This window comes from Populus euphratica, unplaced genomic scaffold (assembly GCF_000495115.2).
Source record: "Populus euphratica unplaced genomic scaffold, PopEup_1.0 scaffold172.1, whole genome shotgun sequence".
Lineage (NCBI taxonomy): Eukaryota > Viridiplantae > Streptophyta > Magnoliopsida > Malpighiales > Salicaceae > Populus > Populus euphratica.
In genome coordinates, this window is record NW_011499920.1 from 509668 (window position 1) to 535453 (window position 25786).

A 25786-nucleotide genomic window follows, 5' to 3' on the forward strand; every position below is an offset into this window, starting at 1 on the left:
TCTCATCAAAGGATGTATTTGCCAACTGAATGATGCTGCTTCCTCAACAATAAGTATCCAGTAAATCCATAAAAACCATTAGCAAGTCTTCTGCTGCATTAAATTTGCATATATCCTCAACTTCTTGATTTCCTGGTTAGGCATGGGAATGGCAGGGAAGCTCATGCATGCCATTCAGTATGATTCTTATGATGGAGGACCAGCTGCTTTAAAGGTTTTTTTTTTTTGTCTGCTTTATATTTCTTCTTCTTCCTTCTTCTTCTTCTTCTTCTTCTTCTTTTAATTTCATTGTTAATTAGTTCTCTATGTGTTCATGGCTTATTTATTTTCACCTTTTGAGGGTGTTTTTTTTTTTCCCCCTGTATCGTAAGTTAGTCCTTATATTTTTAACGATTTTGTAAGTTAGTCTCTTTTATGTTTTAACGATTATTAACAATAATTTACCTTTTTTCGTATACGTAGGTAATTGAAATGATAATTTTACAAAATCTAAATTATCTTGTGTAACCATGGGAATTTCTAGCTCAAAATTCAACTTCTGTTTCGACGTTTTAAAGATTTGAAAATCATGATGAACATGAATTGCTGACTGAATTTTGATTGTAGCATGTTGAAGTTCCAGTTCCAAGTCCTCAGAAATACGAGGTTTTGTTAAAGCTGGAAGCAACCAGTCTGAATCCAATTGATTGGAAGATCCAGAAAGGCATGCTGCGGCCTTTTTTTCCTCGCAAATTCCCTTACACACCCGGTAATACAGCGTTACTTTCTTGCATTTGGCAAATTTATTTCCCTTGGACGTAAGCATAGTTAAAGCATGTAAAACACTATGTGTGATTTCTTCTTCCTCCTTTATTTGCTGTGATAATTCTCTTTATCAAATTGTGTGATCCTAACATTATTTTGAAACTGTCTGTGCCGTCTGAAACTTGGAGATTTTGTAATGGTTTTGTTGAGTTCTATAGCTGCATTCTTTTCTCTGATGTTTTGATGTTTATCTGAATAAGTTTGCTGATCATCTGATAATTTAAAGAACCTAATCGACTAAATTAATGTTATGTACTCATACCAGAAATCCTGTTGGTGCAAGTGAATATCAAGTTCTGAACAAAAACTCTGTATTTTTTGTCTTTTACGTTGTTTGTTGTCAATGACAAGAGTTGAACTTTTACCAGAAATCCTAACGTTTTTCCTTTTTGTTTGCTTGAACAGGTACGGATGTAGCAGGCGAGGTTGTAGAGGTTGGAGCAGAAGTAAAGAACTTCAAAATTGGTGACAGAGTGGTTGCAGAACTTGGTCATCTTGTAAGTGCTTATTCCTGACATTTCCCTTCTGGTGAATTTGTGTTTTGAAGCCTTAGATTTGCCAGCATTAGGGAAGAACAAAATGGGACAATGTTTGGAAATGAATTAGACTAAGCAAACTTCGAGAAGTGACAAATAATCTTAACATATAACATCTGCTCGCAGTCGGCCGATCTTAACATTCAAAGAATTAATTGTGTTGTGCAATGGCAGTATGGAGGTGGACTAGCTGAGTATGCTGTGGCAAAGAAGAGCTTGACTGTGGTGAGGCCAGCTGAGGTTTCAGCTGCTGAAGGCGCAAGCTTACTTGTTTCAGGTATTACAGCTTACCAGGCTCTCACACAGCATGGACGGATCAAGCTTGATGGAAGCGGGCAGCAGAAAAACATTCTGATCACTGCTGCCTCAGGTGGTGTAGGTCTTTATGCAGTTCAGCTAGCAAAGCTTGGAAATACACACGTAACAGCCACCTGTGGTGCTCGTAACATCGAATTGGTCAAGAGCTTAGGGGCCGATGAGGTTCTTGATTACAAAACACCTGAAGGAGCAGCTCTCAAGAGTCCATCTGGTAAGAAATATGATGTTGTGCTCCACTGTGCACGGGGCATTTCTTGGTCTACTTTTGAACCTACTTTGAGTGAAAGTGGTAAGGTTATTGACATCACTCCTGGAGCTAGTGCCATGATGACTTTTGTTCTCAAGAAACTTACCTTCTCCAAGAAACAGCTGGTGCCCATATTAACCGTAAGCCCCAGCATGGAGAGCCTGGATTGTCTTATTAAACTAGTCAAGGAAGGGAAGCTTAAGACGATCATCGACTCCAGACATCCATTAAGGAAGGCAGAAGATGCCTGGGCAAAGAGTATCGATGGCCATGCTACAGGGAAGATTGTTGTGGAAAGTTGAACATAACCACCGTGTTCATTCTGGTTGTTCATTGAAATAATTGAAACAAACATTAAGAGTGAAAAATAATGATCAAAGAAGAAAACAATTTCCACATTTTAACTAGCATTTTATTCAATAATAAAAATCAGAAATTAGAGAACAAGACAAGATTTATGGGCTGGGCAAGTCAACTAATCTTTAGTGAGCAGGTAATAATATATAAAAAAACTATACAAATATTTTATATAATGTATATACCTCTATAAATATTTTAGATATTTATATATTTTATAACTTAAATATTTATGAGATATTTATATAAAATATCTTAGATATTTTTTAAGATATTTATCTTAAGAAAGTTCATATAAGCTCATCTTCCTAGACTTTAAGTCTAATATAAGACTTAAACAAGTTTTAATGAACATTTAAATCAAGAGAATACTCATTTTTCCTATCACTTGTACATACATTATATCAATTTAAGCTTCAAAGTGTTTTTCTTAGAGGTGTTATCGAGCCCCCCAAATCCTTTGTGTCTAGTTTTATTAGTCCATAAAAAGCGCTTTAAATCTTTCTATTGATAAATTTTTTCATCCTCATCAACAAGTTGACCCATTAAACCCTTGATTCAATTCATGGGTTTCACTAGAATTTAATAACTTTTTTTTTTAGAAACTTATTTTTAAAAGAAAATTATTTTTATTTTATTATATGATAAGAAAATAGATATTTTCAAAACTATGCATCAATACAATGCCGGGAAATTTGTTTGAGACCAGGACAACTTCATAGAAAACAAACAAAAATAAAATTATAAAACATAATTTTTTATCAACCCAATATTAAAGAATAAAATTAAAAATATAAAAAAAAATAAATGGATAAAAAAAAAATTATTCAAGTAAATAGTACTTTTGTGAGTAGGTGAACTATGAATCTACCTACTCTTTAAGTTTTTGTTATAGTTAATAGTATAGTTTTGAAACCCGACTCAGCCTGACGAGTTGACCCAGAACCTGGCCGACCCGAGGCTGGAAACAGGTCGGGTTGAAGAAAAATAGGAAAAGTCATGACCTGGTGTGACCAGGTAGGTTTACTCGGTAACCTAGTTGACCTGACAAAATTCGGTTGTAACCCATTGATTTTTTTTTACTAAAATGATGTCATTTTGAATTTTTTTTAAAATTAGAATTGACCTGGTGTCCTGGTCAAAACCTAGTAACCCGGTCAAAATCTAGAACCCAGGCCTTGGACCGAGCTGGGTTTAAAAACTATGGAGAGGCAAAAAGAAAAATTGAGGGGTGAGGGGCTGCTGAATTTGTGGTGAAGGAGAGAAGAGAATACGATGGAGAATTAATTAAAATGCAGGGAGGCAAAGAAAAGGGAGGGCGAGTGCCAGTGCGTGTTGCTTTAGGGTTTAGTTAGTGACTATTTATATTATTGTTTTTAGTCAGTTATATGGTTGAATCGGTTCAATTTATTCTGGTTTAACCAGTTTTAAGTATTTAAAATGGAAATAGAGTTTAGGGTTTAGTTAGTGACTATTTATATTATTGTTTTTAGTCAGTTATATGGTTGAATCGGTTCAATTTATTCTGGTTTAATCAGTTTTAAGTATTTAAAATGGAAATAGAATTGAACAGAGAATTCTTTTGGGTTTTCTAATTGGTTAAGGTTTTTTTATTTTATTTTTTCAGTTAATTTTTTTTTTATTTTCTCAGTTTAGTCAATTTTTCAGAATTTTTGTTCACCTCTAGTTGCTGCATTGAGATTTCTTCAGCGATAGTTGCTGTATTGAGATTTCTTCAGCAATGAAAAGAGGTTTTGAGAAATAAGGATAGAATTCTAACAGATAGCACCAATTGATGAGGATAGAAAAATCCTCAGCCGAAAAATTAGGGGGCTTTTCTTGGGTTGATAAAATTAGACCTGAAGAACTTGATGGGCCGATGATATCTACAAGAAAAATACTCCGAAACTTAATTCAGTGTAGTGTTTATCCAAGTGATGGGAATAAAAAATATTCTTTAGCTTCAAATGCTTCTTAAGCGTTATTTTGTACCGTATTTATATTTTTTTAGATTGGTGCTATTTAAAGAAATAGAGCCTAAAAAGATAAGTTCTGTCAAACTTTTTATTTGGAGAGATAAAAATTTGTTTAAATAATTTTTTTAAGAATTAGTACTTTTGATAAAACATTCGAGTGGTTTTTTCTAATTTTTTTAAGAATTAGTGCTTTTGATAAAACATTCGAGTGGTTTTTTCATAACATAATTTCAGTTTTTATAAGGAAAAAAAAGGCACTGTTGTTTTCTTAAAACATCCGGTTCAAAATAAAACCTCACCTTGTTTCAAGTGGTCAGGTTAATATGTTAGGTCAGGTCGGGACAGACTATCTTGCTAACAAATTAATCTTTTTCTAATATTATCATAAAATGTCATTACTAAAATATTTCCAAAACAGCCAGTTTCACTACGGTTTGATCACATCCTCGTATTGGTTGTACTGTTAGCCCTTAGTTTCTGGCTTTCTGCCGCATCAGCCCACCATTTCGTTGGTAGGATTCCAAGGCTGGAGCAAGACTACTGGACCGCCCTTAATTCTTCACCACTAAAACCACGAAGGAACACACAATACCTTCTCACAGTCAGTATATGGATGATTTATCTTTGATCTAATCCAAAGAAGGAAGAAATAATCCAAATCTTTGTAGTGGTTCGTGAAATCTTGGAATGAGCATTGTGCCATTTCATTTAAGGCTCTTGTACTGTATTTGAAAGACAAGCACGAATGCAAGGAAACCAAGTAGAATGAGAAGCTGCTAGATGCATACAACAAAGGCATCATCTACAATCAGAGCTACTTGCTGTACTAAAAAACTAACACAATTTACACCACAAACAGGGCATATAATTTTATGTACACTAGTAGTAACCGAAGTTATTATGCCTTGAGTGTTTTAAGTGCCTTCTACAAAACTATTCTGCTCCTCGTGGAAGAACACATGCACTACAAATTATCACTTGCACCATCCTGTATCCAGAGAAACTTCACGGTCATAAGGGATCTCCATATTCCAGCAAATGCTACGATTGTGATTAAGAGGAGGAAAATGCTGATATAAACTGGAGGTGCTGCTGGAAATGCTGTTGATGCTATCTGGCTGCTCTCAGATTCACCCTCCTTTTTCGCCCTTAATCTCAAATCTGAAGAAGATTCTTCAGCAATTTCCCAGCTAGTCTTGGAACTAGGAAGTGGGCTTTCTTTCTGCAGATAGTCAGCTGTAGGGGTCTGTTTTTCAGCATCTCCAGTGGCCTGCAGAAAATAATTGTATGAAATCTATAGTCGATGGGTGCATTTCAACAGAAACCCCACATTGTCGTAGAGTGATAGCACTTACCTCTGTTACAGCTGATTGCACCTCATCTTCATCTTTAATGTAGCCTGCATCTTTAACCTTGCAATATCCAACTGACTCAGACAAAAGCTTCGTTTGCAACTGCAGAAGGATTCTTCTTGGGCCGCTGCCCTGGGCAATGAAGATGTCTGACTGTGGTCGGACTCGAGGCTGGCGGGCCCTAATCTTGATTCCAGTTCCACTAACACCACTGCCATTGTCTACAGAAGTCATCTGACTGGTTGCTTCCTCTATACTATTAAGCACACCAAAGGATGAGATTGCAGATGTGGCAGATGGAGCATCTTGTCCAACAAAATTATTGCCAAAATGACCAATATTTCCCCTTCCAAGTTCTCCATAAAAAACAGGAGTGGGTGCTCTCAAAGCTCCAGGTGCAGGCTGCATTTGAAACAGCTCATTGCTACAAAATTGATCACTAGGCCATGCTGGGACTCCCATGAGCGAAACATGCTGGTGTACATCAAAATTACAACAGGATTTTTGAGCTTCGGAGGTTATTTTCAAATAAGTATAAATCAACTATGTCAAATTGCTCAAACAGCAATAAAAGAAAATACAAGATTTAACATTTAAGAGCTACGACAGTTAAGAGAGATTCAACAACATGGTGATTTGAAAGCTACCAAGAGACCATAGTTTTACCTGTAAATTGTTCATGAAACTGTATATACCATTGTCCGGAGCATAAAAGTTTCCTGGTGGTATCTGTCCACACAACCGAGTCTCACTTCCAACACCCAAGTTGTTCTTACTCGTTTCTTCACCAGAACACTTGTCATGGTTATTGAAGAAGCCATCTAACAATTCTGTGATGGATACATCCTGTTCAATGGAGACATCCTGAAAAGGAAATTCATTTTGATCGTTGCCAAAGTCACTGGCATAAGGTGAATCTATGTAGCATCCTAGGTCTGCTGGAATGTGTGATGGCACAGGGGAGAAAACTTCATGATCGAGTTCACCAGATACAGGCTCGTGTATAAGAGAACTTTCATCCAGCAGCGGACATGCCTAAAAAACAAACTTAAGAAAATCAACTTTCTCATAATGTTTATCTTGAGTGGAGTACAAGAGGCCAAAATACAGAATCCAGTACTCACCTCCACAGCTGTTGCTTCTGGCACTAGATCTTCAATAACTGAAGTTCCATGTCTATTAATGCAGCTATCAACACGCACCACAGAGTTAGTTGTCCCGTTATCAGACTCAGGCAACCACATCTTTATATCTTCTGACTGCTTTCCTGAATGCATGTCAGATGTAGCTGTTTCTTGAACTAGATCTGATGGTGCGTTATCAGGAGGGGACTTAGCAGCTGCAGGAGAGTATCCAATCTGTTCTATCTCATCATACTTTACACCATTGGTTCTCTCTTCTGGCTTTCTGAATAAGCGAAAAAGGACAAATGCAACCTGATCCAGGTGAAAAGAGGAACTAAGTGAGTTGAAGATATAAACAGCATCAATGAGAATCAACGGTATTCATTTCAACAATAACATCACTGTATAGATACAACACAAAAGGACATTTGGTAACTTTAACAATCAACAGTGAAAAAAAAAAAATTCCATGTACATCACTTACTACTAAAACTGAATTCCTTCAGTTTAGCTGCCGGCATTATGTTCATACGTACATCAAAATAAATTATCATTGAATGCATGCTTAATAGGAAAAAACATAACGCAAAAAAAGTAATCACACGGCATGTAGACAAAATTTCCTCAGTTTTTCCGACGAATGAAATCAAAAATAAGCATTTCAACCAAGTATAGCATGTCAAAATGAACAAATTACTAAAAAGAATGAGATCAAGAACGCTAGCAACCTGGCCAGGGCCGGTACCATCAAGATCCTTTTCAGTGGGACGATACTCATGCATGATCCAGTTCGTTCGCTCTCCCTTTGGAGCACGACCACGGTAGAAAACCAATGTTTTCTTCATACCAATCAAGGTAGTATTACCAGCTGATTTTCGAGACTTTATTGTTCGATCCTTCCCTGTAGCCTTCCAATAACCAGCATTCGTTGCTCTATTCGAACGATGACCATTAGGATACTTCCTATCTCTTGGGCAGAAGAAGAACCACTCTGGATCATCAGTCTTTATCACAGATAGCCCTACAACCCAACATTCAAATTCACTTCTCGTTTAGCTAAAAATAGCAGAATTGTAAACTATAGAGCAGTAAATTATAGGAAGGATACTAAAATACCCTATTCCCAGAACATAATGATAATCTTTATAGCAATTTCAAGGGAATCTACTTGTAACCCCAAGAAAAACCCAACATTCCTAATGACTCCAAATTTAGCAAAAAATATCAGAATTATACACTAATGCACTTAATTATAGAAACGATACTAAAATACCCTGATTCTAAGAAATCAATATTTTTTACTAAGGAATCTTAGTGATGAAGGAATTACCCAGATAAGCAAAAAGTGGAAATTATTCATAGGGAATAAAAAAATTAAACAACCAATCAAAAAAATATCAAAGATTCAACCTTTAAAATCAAAGAAAACCCACCTAAAAACAAATTAATAATAAAAAAAAAAAGAACGGATTTTTCTTTTTCTCTTTTTTTACCAGGCAAATCCCAAGGCTCCCGTTTACAAACATCAATTTCAGGGATGACTTCGACTTCGGAATCACGACCGTTGATTTTGAGTCTCAAGTAGTGGCTTATCAGTTCTTCATCAGTTGGCCTGAATCTAAACCCTAATGGTAGGGAGTCAATAGACACCATAGCCACCATGCTGTCTTCGTTTTCCTTTCTTTAACCAAAACCCAACAAAGAAATTCAATCAAAGTTCGAGTAATTGCATCAGTTACTCCAAAAACTATCAATCTCTCAGTGTACTTGCCTGCTCTTTTATTGTTGTTGCTGGCGGTTGGGTCTGTGATCAGCTAAAATGATCAGTCTTTAAAACACTTTTTTATTCGACCTCTTTAGTTTGTACTACTGGCCAATGGCTTCATGACAAAACAGCAAGTGTCAAATGTCAGGTCCGAAGAAGAATTTTATGTGTACGATGTTGTTGGCGTGAAAACAAGTACGATTCAGTCCTCATCTTTCGATATGTATTCAAGTCACGTCTTAAAGTAAAATTTCTTTTAATTTCATCATTTTATTATCATACTAGAAAAAAAAAATTTCATTAAAGAAATGAAGAAATATCTATCTAATTCATTAAAATAGAGTAAATAAATATACATTTGACCCATGAACTTTTAGCATATATATAAAAATATATTATAATTAACAACGAACGATCACAAAGATGGAGATAAAAATGAATTGGATTTGAGACCATTTCAATAAAAAATAAAAACATCTAGATAAAAAATGTTAATTATAAAATTTTAAATGCTAAGAATGATGGGTAATTTAATTTTTGAAAAAAATAGTTAAATTCTTAAATCCTTTTGAAAAATCTGCATATAAAGAAGATGTAATCAAGATGTCTATATAAAAATATCATCTAGAATACGAGTAGATAACACAAGCAAATGATACTTATTTAGAAAATATATTTAAAATAAAAAATTATTGTCAATGATTATCTAACAAAGAAATAGATTTACATGTGCTTTTAAATAAATGTAAAACACTCACTTTAAAAAAAAAATAAAGAGATACAAGTGGGAGATAAATTCTATACAATTATATTCTTATCATTTTTTATTGGTCATAGATTTTATATTCTCTCATTTCTGTATTTGTTTTTTCTTTAAAAAATAACTAATAATATATCATTAATAATATATCATTGGTTACTTTATGAGTGCCATAAATTTTTTAACAACTACCCCCGAAAAATTGCTAGATTTTTCTTAAACCCAAAGGAATGTAATTAGATGATATTGTATTATTAGGTAATAGGCATTCAAGTGTTAAAACTACAAGATTTAGTAAGTTTGAGTATTGGTTTGAAATCCTAACCATATTGGGGACTCTATATATATATGTTCTTTTCTCTAAAAACAAAACACAACAATATACTATATTCTAGTGAATTGGTGAATGAACTAATAACCTTCCTGTCTCCAGATGCTGATGCTGGCTCTCAAGTACACATGCACTGTTCACCTATATTTTTTCAGTTCTAGATTAATTATTTTATTTTTAATCGTTTCATATTAAAAATAAATTTTAAAAAATAAAAAAATATTATTTTAATACATTAAAAAAATAATAATAATCTCCATTCTGCATGGCTCGATTGCCCTCAATTGTCAATTTTCTGGTTCTGTTTAGTGGATTGGTTCAGGATGGTGGGATTAAAGAAACTCCCTTCCCTGAATCTTATCTGCGAAGGAATATTTTCTCACTTTTACCTTTTTGTTCTTCACTTTTTCTAATTTATAATAGATTGATTCACATGCGATTAGTTCTTGAAGTCGTCTTTCTATTAATTGCAGATTTTCAGCATTAATTATAACCCATATATGGTATTATAGTTGTCAAAACCGACATGTAGCCCTCTTAGCAGGCACATGCCTACGATACTGCTCTCACTAGCCGCTGTTCTCACATAAAGTGAGCCAACAAGAGACCCCGACCCCAATAAAGAGCCACCAGTCTTTTGAATTGTGAGGACTGAGGGTACATAATTGGACCCCACATATGGAGATGATTCCTTTCCAGTCCCGCAGCACACCAGAACTTTTGGAAAAGAGAACCTGATAATAAGTCTTTGAAAGAAATCATCAAGATTTGAGGAAGCCTCATCGTTTTGCTAAACTTCAAATCTTGATTGAAGAGAGCCCGTTGGGCCAAGGCCGATGACAATTATCTCTTTGATCATCCCTCCATATCATTTCTCCACCAATGAAACTCATTTTTTTTCATGCTTCGAAGGGGAAATAAAGTTGAATAAAATTCCAAGGAAACTGTAGGGAAATGAAGTTTCGGAAAACTTAATGGCGTATTGTCATACGCGAGCACACTTGAGTAATAATCAACAACCATCGCCAAACATCACATGATATCCTATATATGAGGTGAATAATTTGTGGACTACTGCCCCAACAAATTAAGACTTCTCTCGGGAGTTCTATCTTCATTCTATACATATTTACCTGCCTACAAAGCTGGATGATACCCGTGATTCACATTGGCATCTGCCCTCTGCACTGGTCTCCTAAAACTCCACTTAATGCAGAAGTCCAGGGCTAGCCGAAGTGCAGTTCCAAGTCCGAGCACAACAATGACCCCTGTGTAATTTGTCATAGTTTTGACATCAGCATGCATATTGTTCTTCATTTCGTAATGCGACTATTTGCATATGGACAAGTCAGTTAACTGTTGAAAACTGATATAGACGTGCTTACCGATTATTATGTTAACAGGTAAGGCAGAGACACCTAGGGTGATGGATATCAGCACATCCAACAAGAGGCCACCAGTAAGAATTGAGAATGCCACCCAAAGTGGACTAAAACAACCCTGTTTTGAAGATGAATTCATTCAAAGTGAATACTATATCCAAAAAAAATACTCTCAATTCCCTTACCCTATTGAGATCTCGTGGTCTTAAGTTAGGGTCGATTCTCCAAACCCAGTAGTTTGTCTGCTTCATGAAATCACAGAAACAGAATATCAACATTAAGCACTGCATGGTTTATCATAAAAAGTTCTTGTCATCAATCTGTGCTGCCAAACCAACAGTCTATAAATAGTGCTTCCAGATATTGCAAACCCTTATCCAGGTTCTTAAAGCATGCCACTTGGCCCTTTGGTATTTTGGAAAAACATACCCCACATTTCCAGCAGTGTCATTGTGATTTTGGAAGCTGACATGATAAACTATCTTAGACAGGCCCCAAAAAAGATGCATGAGCTTGCATCACATTCCAGATCCAATGCATGTATAATTTAGACCAAATAAAAATGAAAAATGCTATCTTAAGCATACATTGTAATTTTGCTTTTGTTCCCAGAAATAGAATACGTACACTTGGCTGGGATTCTGGAGGTGACACATTTACAGCTACAGCCCTGAAATAAAAGGTTTAAATCATATAAAGTTAATTCAGCAACCTCTCTGTGCCAAACTTCATAGCATAAACAGACATGGTGAAGGACTGACTTACTGGCATATCTCACATTTGTTGGATCCTCTTCTGCTAAACCAGGTATCTATACATGTGCGATGGGCTTTTGCAAGACCACCTTTACATTTGCATCCAAGATCTATGAGAACTTCTTCCTTCTCCTCCTGGCAAACTCTGAAGAATAATGAATTAATCTTAGTTATTGTTTATGTGATGAGTTCCATGTCTCTCTTCATCTTAGTTCTTTTCTCTCTAATGGTTCTGGTTTTCTTTTTAATCTTAGCAATTAAATTATATAACAATTTTCCCTTCTAGAATATGAAACCATGATGATGAATGAGATTATAAGACAAATGATACTTCTGGTTTGCTGAACTACAAACACAAGCTGGATGGTGCTACTTTGTCAATCCCTGAAATGTGGTGTCAAGGAAAATAGCAAATTACATCCCAGTACGCCAATAAAGATTTAGATTTCAGTATCTAATGTTTTACAACGCTAAATGAATACCAGGGGATCACTAGGAGTTCCAAAAAAAAGTGCATATAAAAGCACAATGGAACTTTCAACTTGAGAGGAGAAAATTCACAAGTTTATGACATGGAACAGACTCATGATTTTCATAGTCAATTAATGTCATAATCCAATCAAATCAAGCAAGATCAAAATGGGAAAAATACACAATACACGATGGGTTCCAACAAAATTATAACTAGAGCAAGAACTATTAAGTATAAGTACCAACCTGCATTGTTCGTGCAGACTTGAAGTCCTTGACAAGGACCCTTTTCCGGGAGAATCTACACCAGGCAACTCTTCCTTGCTGGCAGCCACATGAGCCACAGTAGACTCCCCATTAGAAAACGCAATGGCAATCACTGGTGGAAAACCAGAATTCCCTGACAGGATCTCATTATCGCCTTCTTGCGGCAAAGCCTTACTGTTATCCTGCTTCTCCAGGTCAACCTCAGTAAGGGCTAAACCACCAGCACCAGCTCTGGTGGTGCTGTCTCGATCAGACACATCATTCTGCATCTGATTCTATTCAAAAAAACAAACATTCAACAAAACTTCAGTAACTAAAATAAACCCTAGAAACCACTTAACACTCAATAAGATTAAAAGGGTTTATCTTTTTAGGCATCCTACTTGCACCCCAAGTAGAATCAAACAAAAATATTCAATCTTTTGTCAAAAAATATATTAAAATTCAAAAAGACAGGCAACATAGTAATAACCCAATTAAGAAATTCCATCAAACAGCTAAAACCCAGGTGGGATTACAATAGAAGAACAGCAAAAGAAAAGGCAAAGCAACTTGAATAGGCAATGGCTTTCCATTTTAGAGAGGAAAAAAAAAAGAAACAAAATGGAAACCCTTTACCTGGAAAATGCTTTCGCTTAAAGGACAAATACAAAAGTAATCTCTATTTTGTTGTCAAGACTAAACCTTCACTGCTTCACAACAAGGAAATGGAAAGTAGAAGAGAAATGGTGACCTGAACCCACGGTGGGTTCAGATTTTTTCTTTTTTAATTCTTTCATATACATATTTATTTTTAAATTTTATAATTTATAAATAATTTCATTGCAGCTGCAACAATAATTAGTATATATTAGGTTTTAGAATGAAAAATAATTTTAAAAAATAATTTTTTATTTTTAACATCAACATATAAAAATTATTAAAAAAATTAAAAAAATTAATTTAATATTTTTTTCAAAAAAATACAATTTTGTAAAACATCTAAAAACAAAAGTTACTATAACCACAAACATAATTTTAATCATATAATGCATTTAACTTCATTTTTATTCATAAGTATTTTTATTTATTTATAAAATTACCAATGTTTTAAATTATGATTGGCTATAAAAATATTAAAAAATATATTTTTTATAATTAATCACAGTTTAAATCATGATTGGCAATGTAAACAAAAATACTTTTACCATGTAGAAGTTTAAATATGGATAAATTAATAAAAGTTGAATGATGAATATTTTACTTTGTGAAATTAATAAATTATTTTTCTATTTTAATGCTTTGATTACTAGATACTAGTATTAAGCTGGTTGAGAAATGTGATTAGTACTTTAAAGTATATTTTTATTAAAGTTTTATATCATCATTTTGCACTTAAAGTATTAATAACTCTTTAACTAAAACATGTTTTATAATAACATATCTAAAAATATAAGATACTTTTAATTTGTGATAAATATTTATCTTAAATACAGGCTTATCATATAAATAAAAGGATTGATTGATGAATTTAAGTATTTAAATTAAAAGGATAAAGAGATGGTCAAATTTAGAAAAGAGATGTTGGTGTAGTCCAAACTAAAATACTGTTCGGTAATTGAGTCATATATGAAATTGTAGATCTCAGGTTTATGTTCATTTTATAACTGTAGATCTCAGGTTTATGTTCATTTTATATGGATTGAAAGGTAAGACAAATGCCTACAATTTTCATTGAGTCCAAGATTTTAAAAAGCTGTTTTTAAGTTCAAATTATAGCAACAACAAAGAAGTCTGAATTTGCCTTGCAACCTAGATACTGTTCAGTATTCAGCCCATATTTTAAGTTCTAAAAGTCCAAATGACCTCAATTTTTTTTTCCTAAAAAGCTGAGACAACTTCCTAGAACTTTCATGAGTAAGGTTAGTTCAAATTCTAACGTTATCAATGATGTTTTATTTAGACAAGAGAAGATAAGAATTGTCATCAAGTTAAGAGCTGACCACCTACTCATCCATTAATCATCAAATCAATAGTTTCTAATTTTGGTCTATAAAAGAAGGCATTTGTCATGCATTTAGGCATCTTGATTTATAATCAACATCATACTATTGCTTTCTCTCTTTATATTTTTGTAATGCTTAAGTTTTGTTTTCATTAATATCTTATTTATAACTTTCAATTTCTTTCCTTTACTTAGTTAACTTTTATCTTATTTATATTCTTAACTTGTTTATTTATTTCTCTTTTCATTATGTTTAGTTAAGTTTATTATGTCAATATGAAAATGTTACACTAATGGTGTAATAATAAGTATAGTGCAAACTTAACATGGACTTTAATATTTGATACTAATATGTTTTGTATTTGTTATCTTGTTCACTCATAATACTTTGCTTGTTAAATGGTTAATCTAGATTTATATTGTATAACACTCGGTACAATAAATATTTGACACTTTTATTGCTCAACCGTATGGTATAACCTATACTTGTGCTATGAAAGGAACTTGATTTGTTGTTAATATAAATTATAATCATGAATGCCTGACAATATTTACAAGTATTAGAATTATTCGAATAAGATAACTAATGTAATCATGTTAACAATTCATAATCCAAATGGAACCTCCTTTGTGTGTAGTTTCCAATTGAATAATAAGAGTTTATACTATACTTGTTTGAAATACCATTAGTGGATCCTCTAACCTTGACATTTGTTGTTATCATTATTTAATCCTTACATTGATCTTCCATCTTAAAGTTCTCATTAACTATATAATTAACCTTCTTGTGGGGTTTACCGTAGTCTTGTCGGGTTATTTATTACTTCGATACTCCTACGCTTGGAAAAAGACATTAATTTTTTAGTTGTGTTGGTTGGTTATTGAGACAACAAAGAGAGAGAGAAAGATAGAGAAAAGGTGGCAAAAATAGAGAAGAGGCTGATTTTTTTACTTACTTTGGATCCGATTTTCTCCTCTCTAAGGCCATGAAACCCACCTCTATTTATAGGCGGTAGATGAGGGCAATCTTGTCTACACTGGAGAAAAATATCAACTCTTGATTCAATTGAAAAGGATTCCAACCGTTGGTTCAAAGTAGGCATGCTGTACTGTCAAATTTATGAGAAAAGGTTGACTGAGTTGACCTCTTTAGACCGGTGTTAGGGCCAACGTGTTGTCATGCCACCTGAACGGACCATACTCGGAGTTAAAGGGATGTTAATTGATCATTTTTTTTGCAAACTTCATCAAATTTGGTGGAGTGTAGAGGCATTAAATGCTAGCTTAAACAATTATTTCAGAGAAAATTGAAGAAGAAAATAAACAATAACCGAAACAATGTCGTTTTTATAAAGTTCATTTTGGTCTTCTATTTCTGATCTGTCTCTTATACACCCCTGTCTTTAAACTTTTAATAGTATCTAATTGAATCCCGGGATGAACATCAATCTTAACCTCGTAGTTATATGCCTTTTACATTGTGGTCTTTGGTTTAGGATTTATGCAATTTAACCCTTAATGAACCATTAAACTTTTAATTTCTTCAATTTTAACCCCTGATTATGTCAATGGGACCCTCATAGCCTACCGCCTTTTGTAAAATGGTTCTTGATTATAAATTTCTTCAATTTAACTCCTAATTAACTACAAAACTTCAATTTTTTTGCAATTTAGCTAATTTAAGAATTGAAAAATTTAAATCTTAAATAATAGACCGAAACATTGAAATAATCAAAACCTTAGAAAGAGAAATTGGATTCACCTTCAGAGGACAAATTAAAATTAATTTTTTTTTTCCCCTCAACAATGGATGAATTTATGTCAATTGAATTTTTAAAGTGAGGTAAAATAGTAAAATTATACTCAATTTTTTGGTTTTGTTTTATAAAAAATATACATTTTGGGAAATTTAAATAAAGAGAAGATTCTCTTCATGAGATGGAGTACTTGTTTTGTTTCTAATAGCATGGTACTAATGGAAGAATAATAGAGCCTTATCATTCACAAAAGAAAAGGAGAAAAGAAATTGTGGAAGGTAAACTCATAGCCAAGCAATCCTTTCTCTTTTCCATCTTTAATAAATCAAATTCTTATAGTGTCTTCTAAGTTATTCCCTTCCTTTAATTTAGTCTTTCCAACATTTGGCACCTCACATTTCCTCTTAAATTCAATGGAGCCCCTCTAGCTCCAACCCCAAATTCCATAACTTCAATTCTCCTGCATTTTCTTACATTCCTTGCTAGCCCCGACCTTGTCAGCCTAAAAAATCATGGCTTCTGACGGAAACAAGAACAAACCTCTCGATCGTGAAGTTAGAGACATGGTGAATACCATGACACACCGCATTGTTGATCAATTTCACAAGCCAAGTGCAAGTCTCCACAACCAGGAAAGCGTGGCTGATGAGAATGGTCATGGCATTAGAATCGTTACTCTTGCTGGAACCAACACAGGAGCTACAATGCGAAGCGAGTTGGATGATCAGAAATCCAACAAGTTGCCTGATGGTGTGTCATTTGGCGATCCTGAGGCATCAGGGACGTACGTTAATAGCAATTTCCAAGCTGTTAACAATTCTATCATGTTTGGTAGCAACTACAGCACCAATGATCCTGGTGTTCATATGGACATTTCGGGTACTTACGAACACCGGGGACTTCGGCCTGATAAGCATGGAAAGAAGGGAAAGAAGAAAGACGAGGAAGCTTCCAAAAGTGACCAAAGTTCTGAACATTCAGATTGAGGTCACTGAAGAAGAAAATTGAAGCAGGAGGTTCAAAAGGAATGAAGCTGTGCTTTAGTAATGCTCTATATACAACAGGTTTAAGTTTGCTTGTTAAAGATTACTACAGGTTTGGTTTTCAGAATTTATAATGATCAGACAATAAAGTTCCAAAAATCATATATGGTGTGATTTACATATGGATTGATGGCGTGTCTGTATTGTCTTAGCTATTATATGTTGAGCATAATATGACCAAATATTTCTTTTACTGACAATGAAAGTCATTGGCACGCAGTGATGCTAAGCTAATATGTTTAGTAATTGCTAGAATCATGAGTTAAGGTTATACTTTGTATGTTCATATCCCCAAGCACCGGCGAAGCAAACTTGACCTTTGTGCCTGGAAGTGTGTCTTCCTGTGCTATGCGGAATCTCAACAAAGATGCCTGTGTTACGACTCTTGGATGAATACGTTGCTGTTGTGAAAAACCTGTAGTAATTATTGATAACTATTGTAACATGAGAGAAACTAAAATGATTAAAAGACTTAACATTGCTAAAGTGTCTATATAGTTTAGCAATGTGTCTATATATACCGGAGTGAGAATTTTTTATTTTTTATTTTATTGAATAAAATTACATCCTATATATTATTCTAAACCGATTAAGAAAATTTAATCATCAAAAAAGTTCTAAATGCACGTCTAAGAAATATTAATAATATTTTATTTATCATACTGCGAGACCATTACCCCCACTCCCTAACCTATTAATCATTCTTAGTAATAAAATATAAAATATTATGTATTTAAATAACTTGTTATTATAAAATATTTTTTTTGAAACTTAGCATAAATAAGATATTATTTTTTTGACACTGTTCCTACATTCCTCATCGCATACCTGAGATTCAGATCATGACATTGATGGATGACCTTGTATCGGTCTAATTGTGCTTCAGTATTTGAGTGGTGTGCCTATGGGTCCAAGAGATGATCACAGGTCATGAGTGATGATGTTTAAGCTCCCAAAAGAGGGACTCCGCACCAGGAATTCCATTTATCAAGTAACATTATTGATGAGGTCACATTTTCTTCTAGCCTTGAGGTCTCTTGGGCTTTCGGGCTATGACAGACGATGACCATGAGTCATTGGGTTGAATAGGAAGGACGAGGTTTGATCTTCAATGTTGGAACTCATCTTCTCTTGTTAAATCATTAAGCATGTGAAAGGGGTCACCGAATAGGGCATAACCAGACCCTTGATTACCCTTGATATTAATAAAGGTAGAGAGAATCCTTTATGAAGTGTAGACTGTGTGCAAAGAGACATGAAAAAATGGAGATCAGGGCAAAGTACACGTATGTGTGAGCTTTTTCCTTTTCATATTGAGCCTAACCTGCTGTGGTGTGGGGTTATTTTCATAAATTCTCTATTTTTGTTAACCATGATTACCCTTTAAATAAACCGTTCATGAAAGGGATAAGGAGTTCTTTCGGTGTCCATTGATTTTATTTATTTTTCCCCATAAAGAAAAACGTATGGTGTCCTCCATGCATTAGAGGAGGTTTTATTTCGAAATGAACAAGGGTGCGGGAATAAAATCACAAGCCCATGGTGCGACTTCCAGCTCCAAAATGTGAACCCCGAACTCAAAGGAAAGGGACGCTTGCTCGGTGAGCTTTCCAAATACCAAAATTGTTGAAATGAATTCACGTTGAGAAAGGTTTCTGTGCTTCTCCCAAGATGCCTCATGGCTTGCCTCTTTCAATCGGCCTGTCCCAAACTTGCTGTACAGGTTTGGGACCAGACTAGGTAAAAATACGAGTATAAAAGACACGTTTATGGCCCGACTCCTTCAACTATATAAAAGAGCGTGCACAGCGGTCTTCTCCACCATGAGACTCAGGGTGTTAAAATGGTTTTTTGTTGACATGATCTACAGGCAGCCACCTACGATATCCAAATTTTCGGCTTAATGCTTCAAAAACGTTTGTTTATTTGATTACAGGGCTCCACCGAAGAACAGACTTGCATACAACCTTTGCCTCCATAACATAACAAGGAGTACTTCCTACCCGATTCTTTTCTCCTTTCAATTTTCTTTTTCTTTCAGAAAGAGAAGCTGAAAATATTTTCTTCGAGATTTATTCGAATGTTAGTGGAATTTAAAGGAAAGTACAATTAGTACAAACACGAATTTTCTTGGAAAGAGGAAAGATCATTTAACTTGGCCTCAAGGACACCTTGAATCACAAGAGACACTGATAACTTGTAAGGGGGGCTCTTGTTCCTTTATCTCTGCAGCTTCTTGAGCTACTCTTGTTGCGTGAATCTGCATTTCTTTGTTCTTGCCCCAAAGAAGAATGTACAAGCCAATTATCACAAAGATGGATCCCAGCAAACTGCTCATGAAAATCCCTATTGTGAAAAATAAAATAAAAATAGAGGCAGTGTTAGTACTATTCAAGACAGCATGGTCAAAAAGTTCACCTGCCAAGATAGAGTTCCTCATGGAGGATAGGGACATCAAGCATGGCTGCCATTATCTGAACTAGGGGACTGAATGCTGCTGTAAAGACCGGACCCCTTTTCTTAACACACCATGACATGCCCACATAGCACAAGCCTGATCCTATCATTCCCTGCATAAATCAATGGTTCATTCAGTAATGAAGAGACGACAGAAACTAATATATAGCTCTATGGCTTTCAGCTTGTGAAGGTTATGCTTACAGCATACAGGACAGTCATAATTTCTATTTTCCCCTTCAGAACCCATATGGAGAGGCTCCTTTCAGTGGACAAGCATAAAATAGCTGACTGAATGGCACCAAAGAAGGACATAATGGCAGTGCTCGAACATTGGCAGGGGTATCTCCTTCCAATATGTGATTGAAGTACATACCAACCAGACCACAACAGCGTTCCAACAAGCAAAGCAATACAACCAAAGGTCCATCTTCCGGCCCTTTTAGTTTGGCTCAGCTTTAGGCTATGATCCATGGCTTGAGTTACAGCTTGACCAGGTGAATTGTTAAATAATGGTGCTCCTCGGTTGAAAGTCAACAGCATGGCACCAGCAACACACACCAGGGTACCGAGTACTTTGGCTTTTCCGCTGTTGGATTTTATATGAACAGTCTCCATTCTGCAAGGCAATAGATAGAAACCAAGAAAAGCTAAAGCTGCAAGACTGCGACAAAGAATATAACACATTGCGGAACCATGAAAGTTGAAAGAAAATTATTATGGATACTTGAATGGCAGTGCCATTATAAACGTAACGACAGGAACCATGTTGATGAAGGCACATGAAAACGTGGCAGATGTATATTGAATGCCGGTGAGGAAGAAGTATTGTGTCAGTGATGCCCTGCAAGGAACAATTATTTGATGAGTCTTCCATGATAGTAGTGGCAAGGATATTGAAAACTTGAAAAGGCTTAAACAATACTCACCCAACAATCGCACTGAGGAACAGGTAACATAAGATGCGTAATGTGAGCTGTGGTCTGCTACCCCTGCAAGCAAGCCAGCAAGCTTGATTTGTAAGATCTGTTGCTTTAATATCTGAAAAGTAGTATCACAAGGCTACAATAAGAACTTCAATCCTTATTCGTTAACTTAATTAGCCGACGAACATTTGGTTCTAGCAAGGTAGCTAGCTACATGCCTGTATAGACTATTCTGGGGAGGGGCGCGAGTTTATACAGTCAAGAAATCAAAATAAAAATAAGCAGAATGTTGGACTAAAGAGCTACTACCTTTCCCGGAAGTAGCCGATAGGACCCAAGAAAATAGCAGAAATCGAAAGCCGGTATGTGACAAGGACCAAATGGTTAATCCCCTCATCAAGGACTTTCTTGAGAAGAATATTCACAATGGAAAAAGCAAAATCAATTGTTATCATTGCTATGAAAGGTTTCCATTGATCACAGCTCTTCAAATCAGCCATTGAATCCAGCACTCTTGAAAGAAGTAGAGTAACACCTTTCTTATCACTCTCTTTGCTAACCAATTTCCTCTATCAGGCAGTACCACAAGCTTATGTGCAGAGATTTGCTCTAAATAAATGGACTCTGGAATAATTGGGTAGAAAGCAGAATTAAATTCTTCAAGTCACATCAACGCTTTAAGCAACTAACATCGACAATAGTTCGCTATTTATTCTCTTCTTTACACTTCCTTTTGAGTGATACCTTCCAACAAATGGAGATTACAAGAGAATCATTTAGCATCACGGATCATACAAAACAGTGAAGCATCAATACATGATTTGGTCCTCGAAAATGGCAGAAGAAGCAGTAGATATTGACCACGAGTTTTTCACTTGCATTTTCTTCTAGGCTTTATCTTGGTGCATGATGTACTTTATGAGTTTATTGTTTGCTGTGCCAAGCATAGCTTAATGGCTTCTTTTTCATGGGGGTCCCCTGCACGTAGCATCTAATACATGGTTAACATCCTTTACACGCAAGGGGAGAGAGTTTTGTATCCAAGAAAGTGTCTTAATTTGTGACGCAGGAGATTTTGAGAGCTTTCAGATTTTTTTAATTATTTTTTCCGGTCATGTTTGTTGGTATTATAGCTGTATTAATTAATATCAGAAAACTCAATAATTTTTTATAATTAGACATTACATGCTGTTATTGAAAATCCTAGTAATGAGACTGCACAAAAGTGCTGAAGGATTCCTGAGGAAATGAGTACTTACATATAGAAAAGATCATTGATTTTTTAATTGAGGAGGCTATGCTAGAAGAATATTATGTTGAATGTTTTTATAATGGATGATGGTTTTTTATTGAGGATGTTTTGCTATATAAATAATTTGAAGTTAATGATAATTTTCTTTTAATCCAAGAAATCTGATGCAAGAACTTTATGAGAAAATAACTATTTTTTTTTTAAAAAAATTAGTTGTGTTATAATTAATCCTAAGAAATCACCAAAAAAAAAAAAATTAATTGTGTTATAATTAATCCTAAGAAATCACCATGGTTGGAGGTTGTAAAGAATATATTCATGATGGATGATAGTTTCGAATTCAAAAATAAGTTTCTTCTAGAGCAATTTTAGAAAATTAAATATCACCTTTATAATTTTATATTTTCAACATAGTTTAGAAATCTTTACTAGATATCAAGCTCGTGCAATGTCGTGGGCTTGCACAATGGTGGAGGGAGAGAGGGGCAAGAAAATTTTTTTCAGCCCCTCTTTTATATAAAATAATTGAAATTTTAACTTTTTAAAAATAATTTTTTTAATTTGACCCCTTTTAATTATTTTTTACTACTCCGCTCCTGGGCTTATACATACTTGTGTGTTATTGTGGGTTTATAGAAAAAAAAATATGGAGAAAAATTGTTAGAATCCACAATGTTTTCAAGGAAAAAACTATAAAATTAAATTCTTCATCATCTTAATTTTTAAAAAATAAAATTAACAAAGAAAATTTTGAAAAAAATCATAACATAAAAAAACCATGCAGGGAAATATTGTAGCAATCTATAGTATTTCATGAGAAAATCTATAGTTGTAATTTTTAACCAGCTCAATATTAAAAATAATAAAATTGAGAAAGATAATTTAAAAAAAAATCATAACAAAAAAAATTATGTGAGGGAATATTGTAGCAATCCACAATGTTTTAAAGAAAAAATTACGAAACAAAATTCTCAATTAACTCAATATTAAAAAAATTAACAAAGATAATTTAAAAAAATACATGGAGAAACACTATAACAAAACAAAAATCATGTGGGAAAATACTGGAACAATACATGGTATTTTAAAGAAAAAACTATGAAGCAAAATTTTCAACAAGCTCAATATATATAAAAAAAAATTGACAAAGTTTATTTTGAAAAAAAAAATATTCATTAAAAAACTATGTAGAAAAATATTATAGTAATCCATAATGTTTTTTTAAAAAAACTACAGAACTAAAATTTCAACTAGTTTAATATTAAAAAAATCGACAAAATAATTTAAAAAAAACAAGAATAAAAAGAACAAGAAGACAATCTTGGAAAAAAAAATAACATGTAAAACGCAAAAGAAAAAAAAATCAAAAGAAAAGAAAGACAAAACATGAAAAAAAATGAAAAAAATGTGAGGAAAACTACTTTTCCTACACGTTTTAAAGTATTTGTTAATATTAACTTTATAATTACTTTTTAGAAATTTTTTCCTATTAAGAATTAGGTTTTATACCTGCTTATAATATAAAGCATAGCAACCATGGATGAATTAACTGTTTATTTTGATATTCTTTATAATTATGAGATTGTTTAGAGATTTGATATATAGATTATATTTGTTTGCTGAAAAATATTTAAAACATTTTTTTAAAAAAAAGTAAATTCTGGAAAAATAAATTATTTTTTTGAAAAAGTAAATTCTGGAAAAATAAATTATTTTCTGATGTTTAGTAGTATAATGAAAAATAAGTTGGAAAAATCTTTTCAGCATTTGGTTATGTCATGAAAAATAAGCTGAAAATAACTTATTAATATTTTATTGTTTTCAAGTTCATTAAAATAATAAGGAACAAATGTTACAAATTAAAAAGTTGAATGAGAATGAAATTAAAAATATATATATATTTTTAAATTATCTCAAATAATAATCAAAATAATAGAAATCAAATCTAAAAATTTTAAAAAATAAAAGATGAAGAAATTAAAATAATAATAATTAACATTTCATAAATTAATTCAAATAAAATAAGTAACAATCAAAAAATAAGGATTAAATTTGATAGATAAAAAATTTTAATAAAAAAAATAATAAGAAAAAAATAAATAACAATTATAAAAATAAATATTCAAAAAAAAAATTGTCAAAATAAAAAAAAAATATATATATAGCAATCAAAAAATTTAAAGATCAAATTTGATATAATCAGTAAATAATATGATAATTTTAAATTTTTCACAACTTCTAAAAAATATTTTCCATCTAAATTTTTTAGAAAAACATTTTATTAAAAATCAAGTTAATTTTTTTATTAAAAAATATTTTTCATTCATTAATTTTTCTAACAATAAATAAATTTAAAAAAATTTAAAACTTAACTTTTTAAAAATTATTTTTTAAAAAACAAATATATTTGAGAGTTTCAGATATAACAAACCGAATGAGTCGTCGAAGGGGTAATAATTTTCATTATCATTCGCTCTAGGTCATTATTTGGTATAAAGTTGCGTCAATTTCCTCAATCACTGTATTGCACTCAATTGCTAGAAATATATCTTGTTTTATTATTCCAAATTAGGTTCATTTGAAGGCTATCGCGCTGCAGATTTTATACAAAAGAGGACAGTCTGTGTCCACAGTTGGCGTTTACAATGTGCAGAGCAAGACCAACATGTCAAATCTTCTCGTAAATACCGGAAAGAATAGTGCAGAAAAGCAGCGATCACCTTGATTAGACGCAGCAACTAGGAAGATTTCTGTGCACTGTCCATCCCTACACTTCAATGGTGCCACTTCAAATGTCTGTGTCATCTTTTACACGCACGCACTTGTCTTCTACCTAGCTATCACTTCCTGGATTGCACTCCAAGCTGAAATTATCCCTCTCTATCTCACTTAATTCCATCCCAATCTTTTAGCTGCTAGTCCTTACCTCTCTAGCTGGCTAGTAACTATTCAAAAAACAAACGTGGCCCGTGTAATATCCTGGCAGATTGTACTCTTTGAAGTGCAATTAATATGGGGGATCCTGAGCTAAGAGTTATTGCGATTGTTCATCACCAATGCAGACCGCTGCTGAGCAGGTAATAGGAAGAATACTGCTGTGTGGATTCGCTAAGAGATGCTTTTACACTATCAAGATATTGAATATGTCAACTGTTTCCATCCTTGAACTTTCAGCACCCCCTCCACCTTCACTCTTTTAATTCTCTTATAATGTAGAACTGAGAACCTGTTCCTGATTCTATATTCCAACTGACAACTTTCTGAAGGAAGAGCCACAGCCATTCATTTACCTGGTCCCAGTTGATCTGGAAAGGAATACATTGTTAATGGACCATATAATTGAGCCAGGTGATAATGGATTTCTTGTACATTTAAGAGAAGCGCATATGATATTACCATGCGACACATAAGAAGGCTCTTTTTATGCCGACAGAAGCTAAACACAGCAAAAAAAAAAATCAGAATATAGAAATTTGATGAGTGAAAAGTGATTGGAATGTGAAACTTAAATTCACAACTTTATTCCTTCTAGAAATTAATGCTGATAAAGTAGAGGTTTATAAAACACCATAAACTCTACCTTAACTAAAAAATAAAATGAAAATTTAAAAATACAAAAAAAATAATCATAACATCCGAAACAAAGCATAAAACAAGAAAAATAACAAAATTAGCCTAACCAAGATCTCGGGATGAGCTTATCGATATCTTAAGATCCGACGGTGTATATAACACTGAAAGTATTATAGTATAAAAATGATTTTTGGAAACTTTTATAAAAAATTAAGCAAGATTGAATATAATCTTTTTAGATCATCATGCTAGTTTAGAACAAACAAATCTTTTTTCCAAATGATAGTTTAGAACAAACAAATCTTTTTTCCAATCTAAATTAACTTTACTAATTCATAAATATATTTAT

At 33.5% G+C, this 25786-nt stretch overlaps 5 protein-coding genes across 9 annotated transcripts; 2 read left to right on the forward strand and 3 right to left on the reverse strand.

The window, feature by feature from the left end:
- LOC105135050 (putative quinone-oxidoreductase homolog, chloroplastic) lies at window positions 1-2309 on the forward strand. The gene is made up of 4 exons (XM_011039723.1): window positions 1-214; window positions 607-748; window positions 1210-1301; window positions 1515-2309. The coding sequence occupies exons 1-4, from the start codon at window positions 143-145 to the stop codon at window positions 2205-2207; spliced, it is 999 nt and encodes a 332-aa protein (XP_011038025.1). The 5' UTR covers window positions 1-142; the 3' UTR covers window positions 2208-2309.
- A 2603-nt stretch (window positions 2310-4912) lies between these two features.
- On the reverse strand, window positions 4913-8591 carry LOC105135051 (uncharacterized). The gene is made up of 6 exons (XM_011039724.1): window positions 8208-8591; window positions 7443-7735; window positions 6715-7026; window positions 6257-6625; window positions 5594-6064; window positions 4913-5508 (listed from the first exon to the last, which is right to left on the reverse strand). Exons 1-6 carry the CDS (start codon window positions 8374-8376, stop codon window positions 5203-5205), a joined length of 1920 nt encoding a protein of 639 aa, XP_011038026.1. The 5' UTR covers window positions 8377-8591; the 3' UTR covers window positions 4913-5202.
- A 1924-nt stretch (window positions 8592-10515) lies between these two features.
- Window positions 10516-13202, reverse strand: LOC105135052 (E3 ubiquitin-protein ligase MARCH11-like). Of its 4 annotated transcripts, none has more exons than XM_011039726.1 (7): window positions 13130-13202; window positions 12425-12720; window positions 11718-11852; window positions 11580-11622; window positions 11138-11236; window positions 10956-11070; window positions 10516-10838 (listed from the first exon to the last, which is right to left on the reverse strand). In XM_011039726.1, exons 2-7 carry the CDS (start codon window positions 12712-12714, stop codon window positions 10708-10710), a joined length of 813 nt encoding a protein of 270 aa, XP_011038028.1. In that variant the 5' UTR covers window positions 12715-12720; window positions 13130-13202; the 3' UTR covers window positions 10516-10707. The 4 variants fall into 4 exon arrangements, with proteins under 4 accessions (XP_011038028.1, XP_011038029.1, XP_011038027.1 ...); XM_011039727.1 differs by having other exon boundaries at window positions 11138-11197; window positions 13064-13198; XM_011039725.1 differs by having other exon boundaries at window positions 13064-13198.
- Window positions 13203-16570: 3368 nt separating this feature from the next.
- Window positions 16571-17448, forward strand: LOC105135053 (uncharacterized). The gene has a single exon (XM_011039731.1). It carries the CDS (start codon window positions 16699-16701, stop codon window positions 17170-17172), a length of 474 nt encoding a protein of 157 aa, XP_011038033.1. The 5' UTR covers window positions 16571-16698; the 3' UTR covers window positions 17173-17448.
- A 1681-nt stretch (window positions 17449-19129) lies between these two features.
- Window positions 19130-21452, reverse strand: LOC105135054 (WAT1-related protein At3g30340-like). Of its 2 annotated transcripts, none has more exons than XM_011039732.1 (6): window positions 20922-21452; window positions 20616-20678; window positions 20414-20530; window positions 19891-20305; window positions 19648-19799; window positions 19130-19559 (listed from the first exon to the last, which is right to left on the reverse strand). In XM_011039732.1, the coding sequence occupies exons 1-6, from the start codon at window positions 21110-21112 to the stop codon at window positions 19391-19393; spliced, it is 1107 nt and encodes a 368-aa protein (XP_011038034.1). In that variant the 5' UTR covers window positions 21113-21452; the 3' UTR covers window positions 19130-19390. The 2 variants fall into 2 exon arrangements, with proteins under 2 accessions (XP_011038034.1, XP_011038035.1); XM_011039733.1 differs by having other exon boundaries at window positions 20616-20727; window positions 20922-21098.
- Window positions 21453-25786: the final 4334 nt, after the last annotated feature.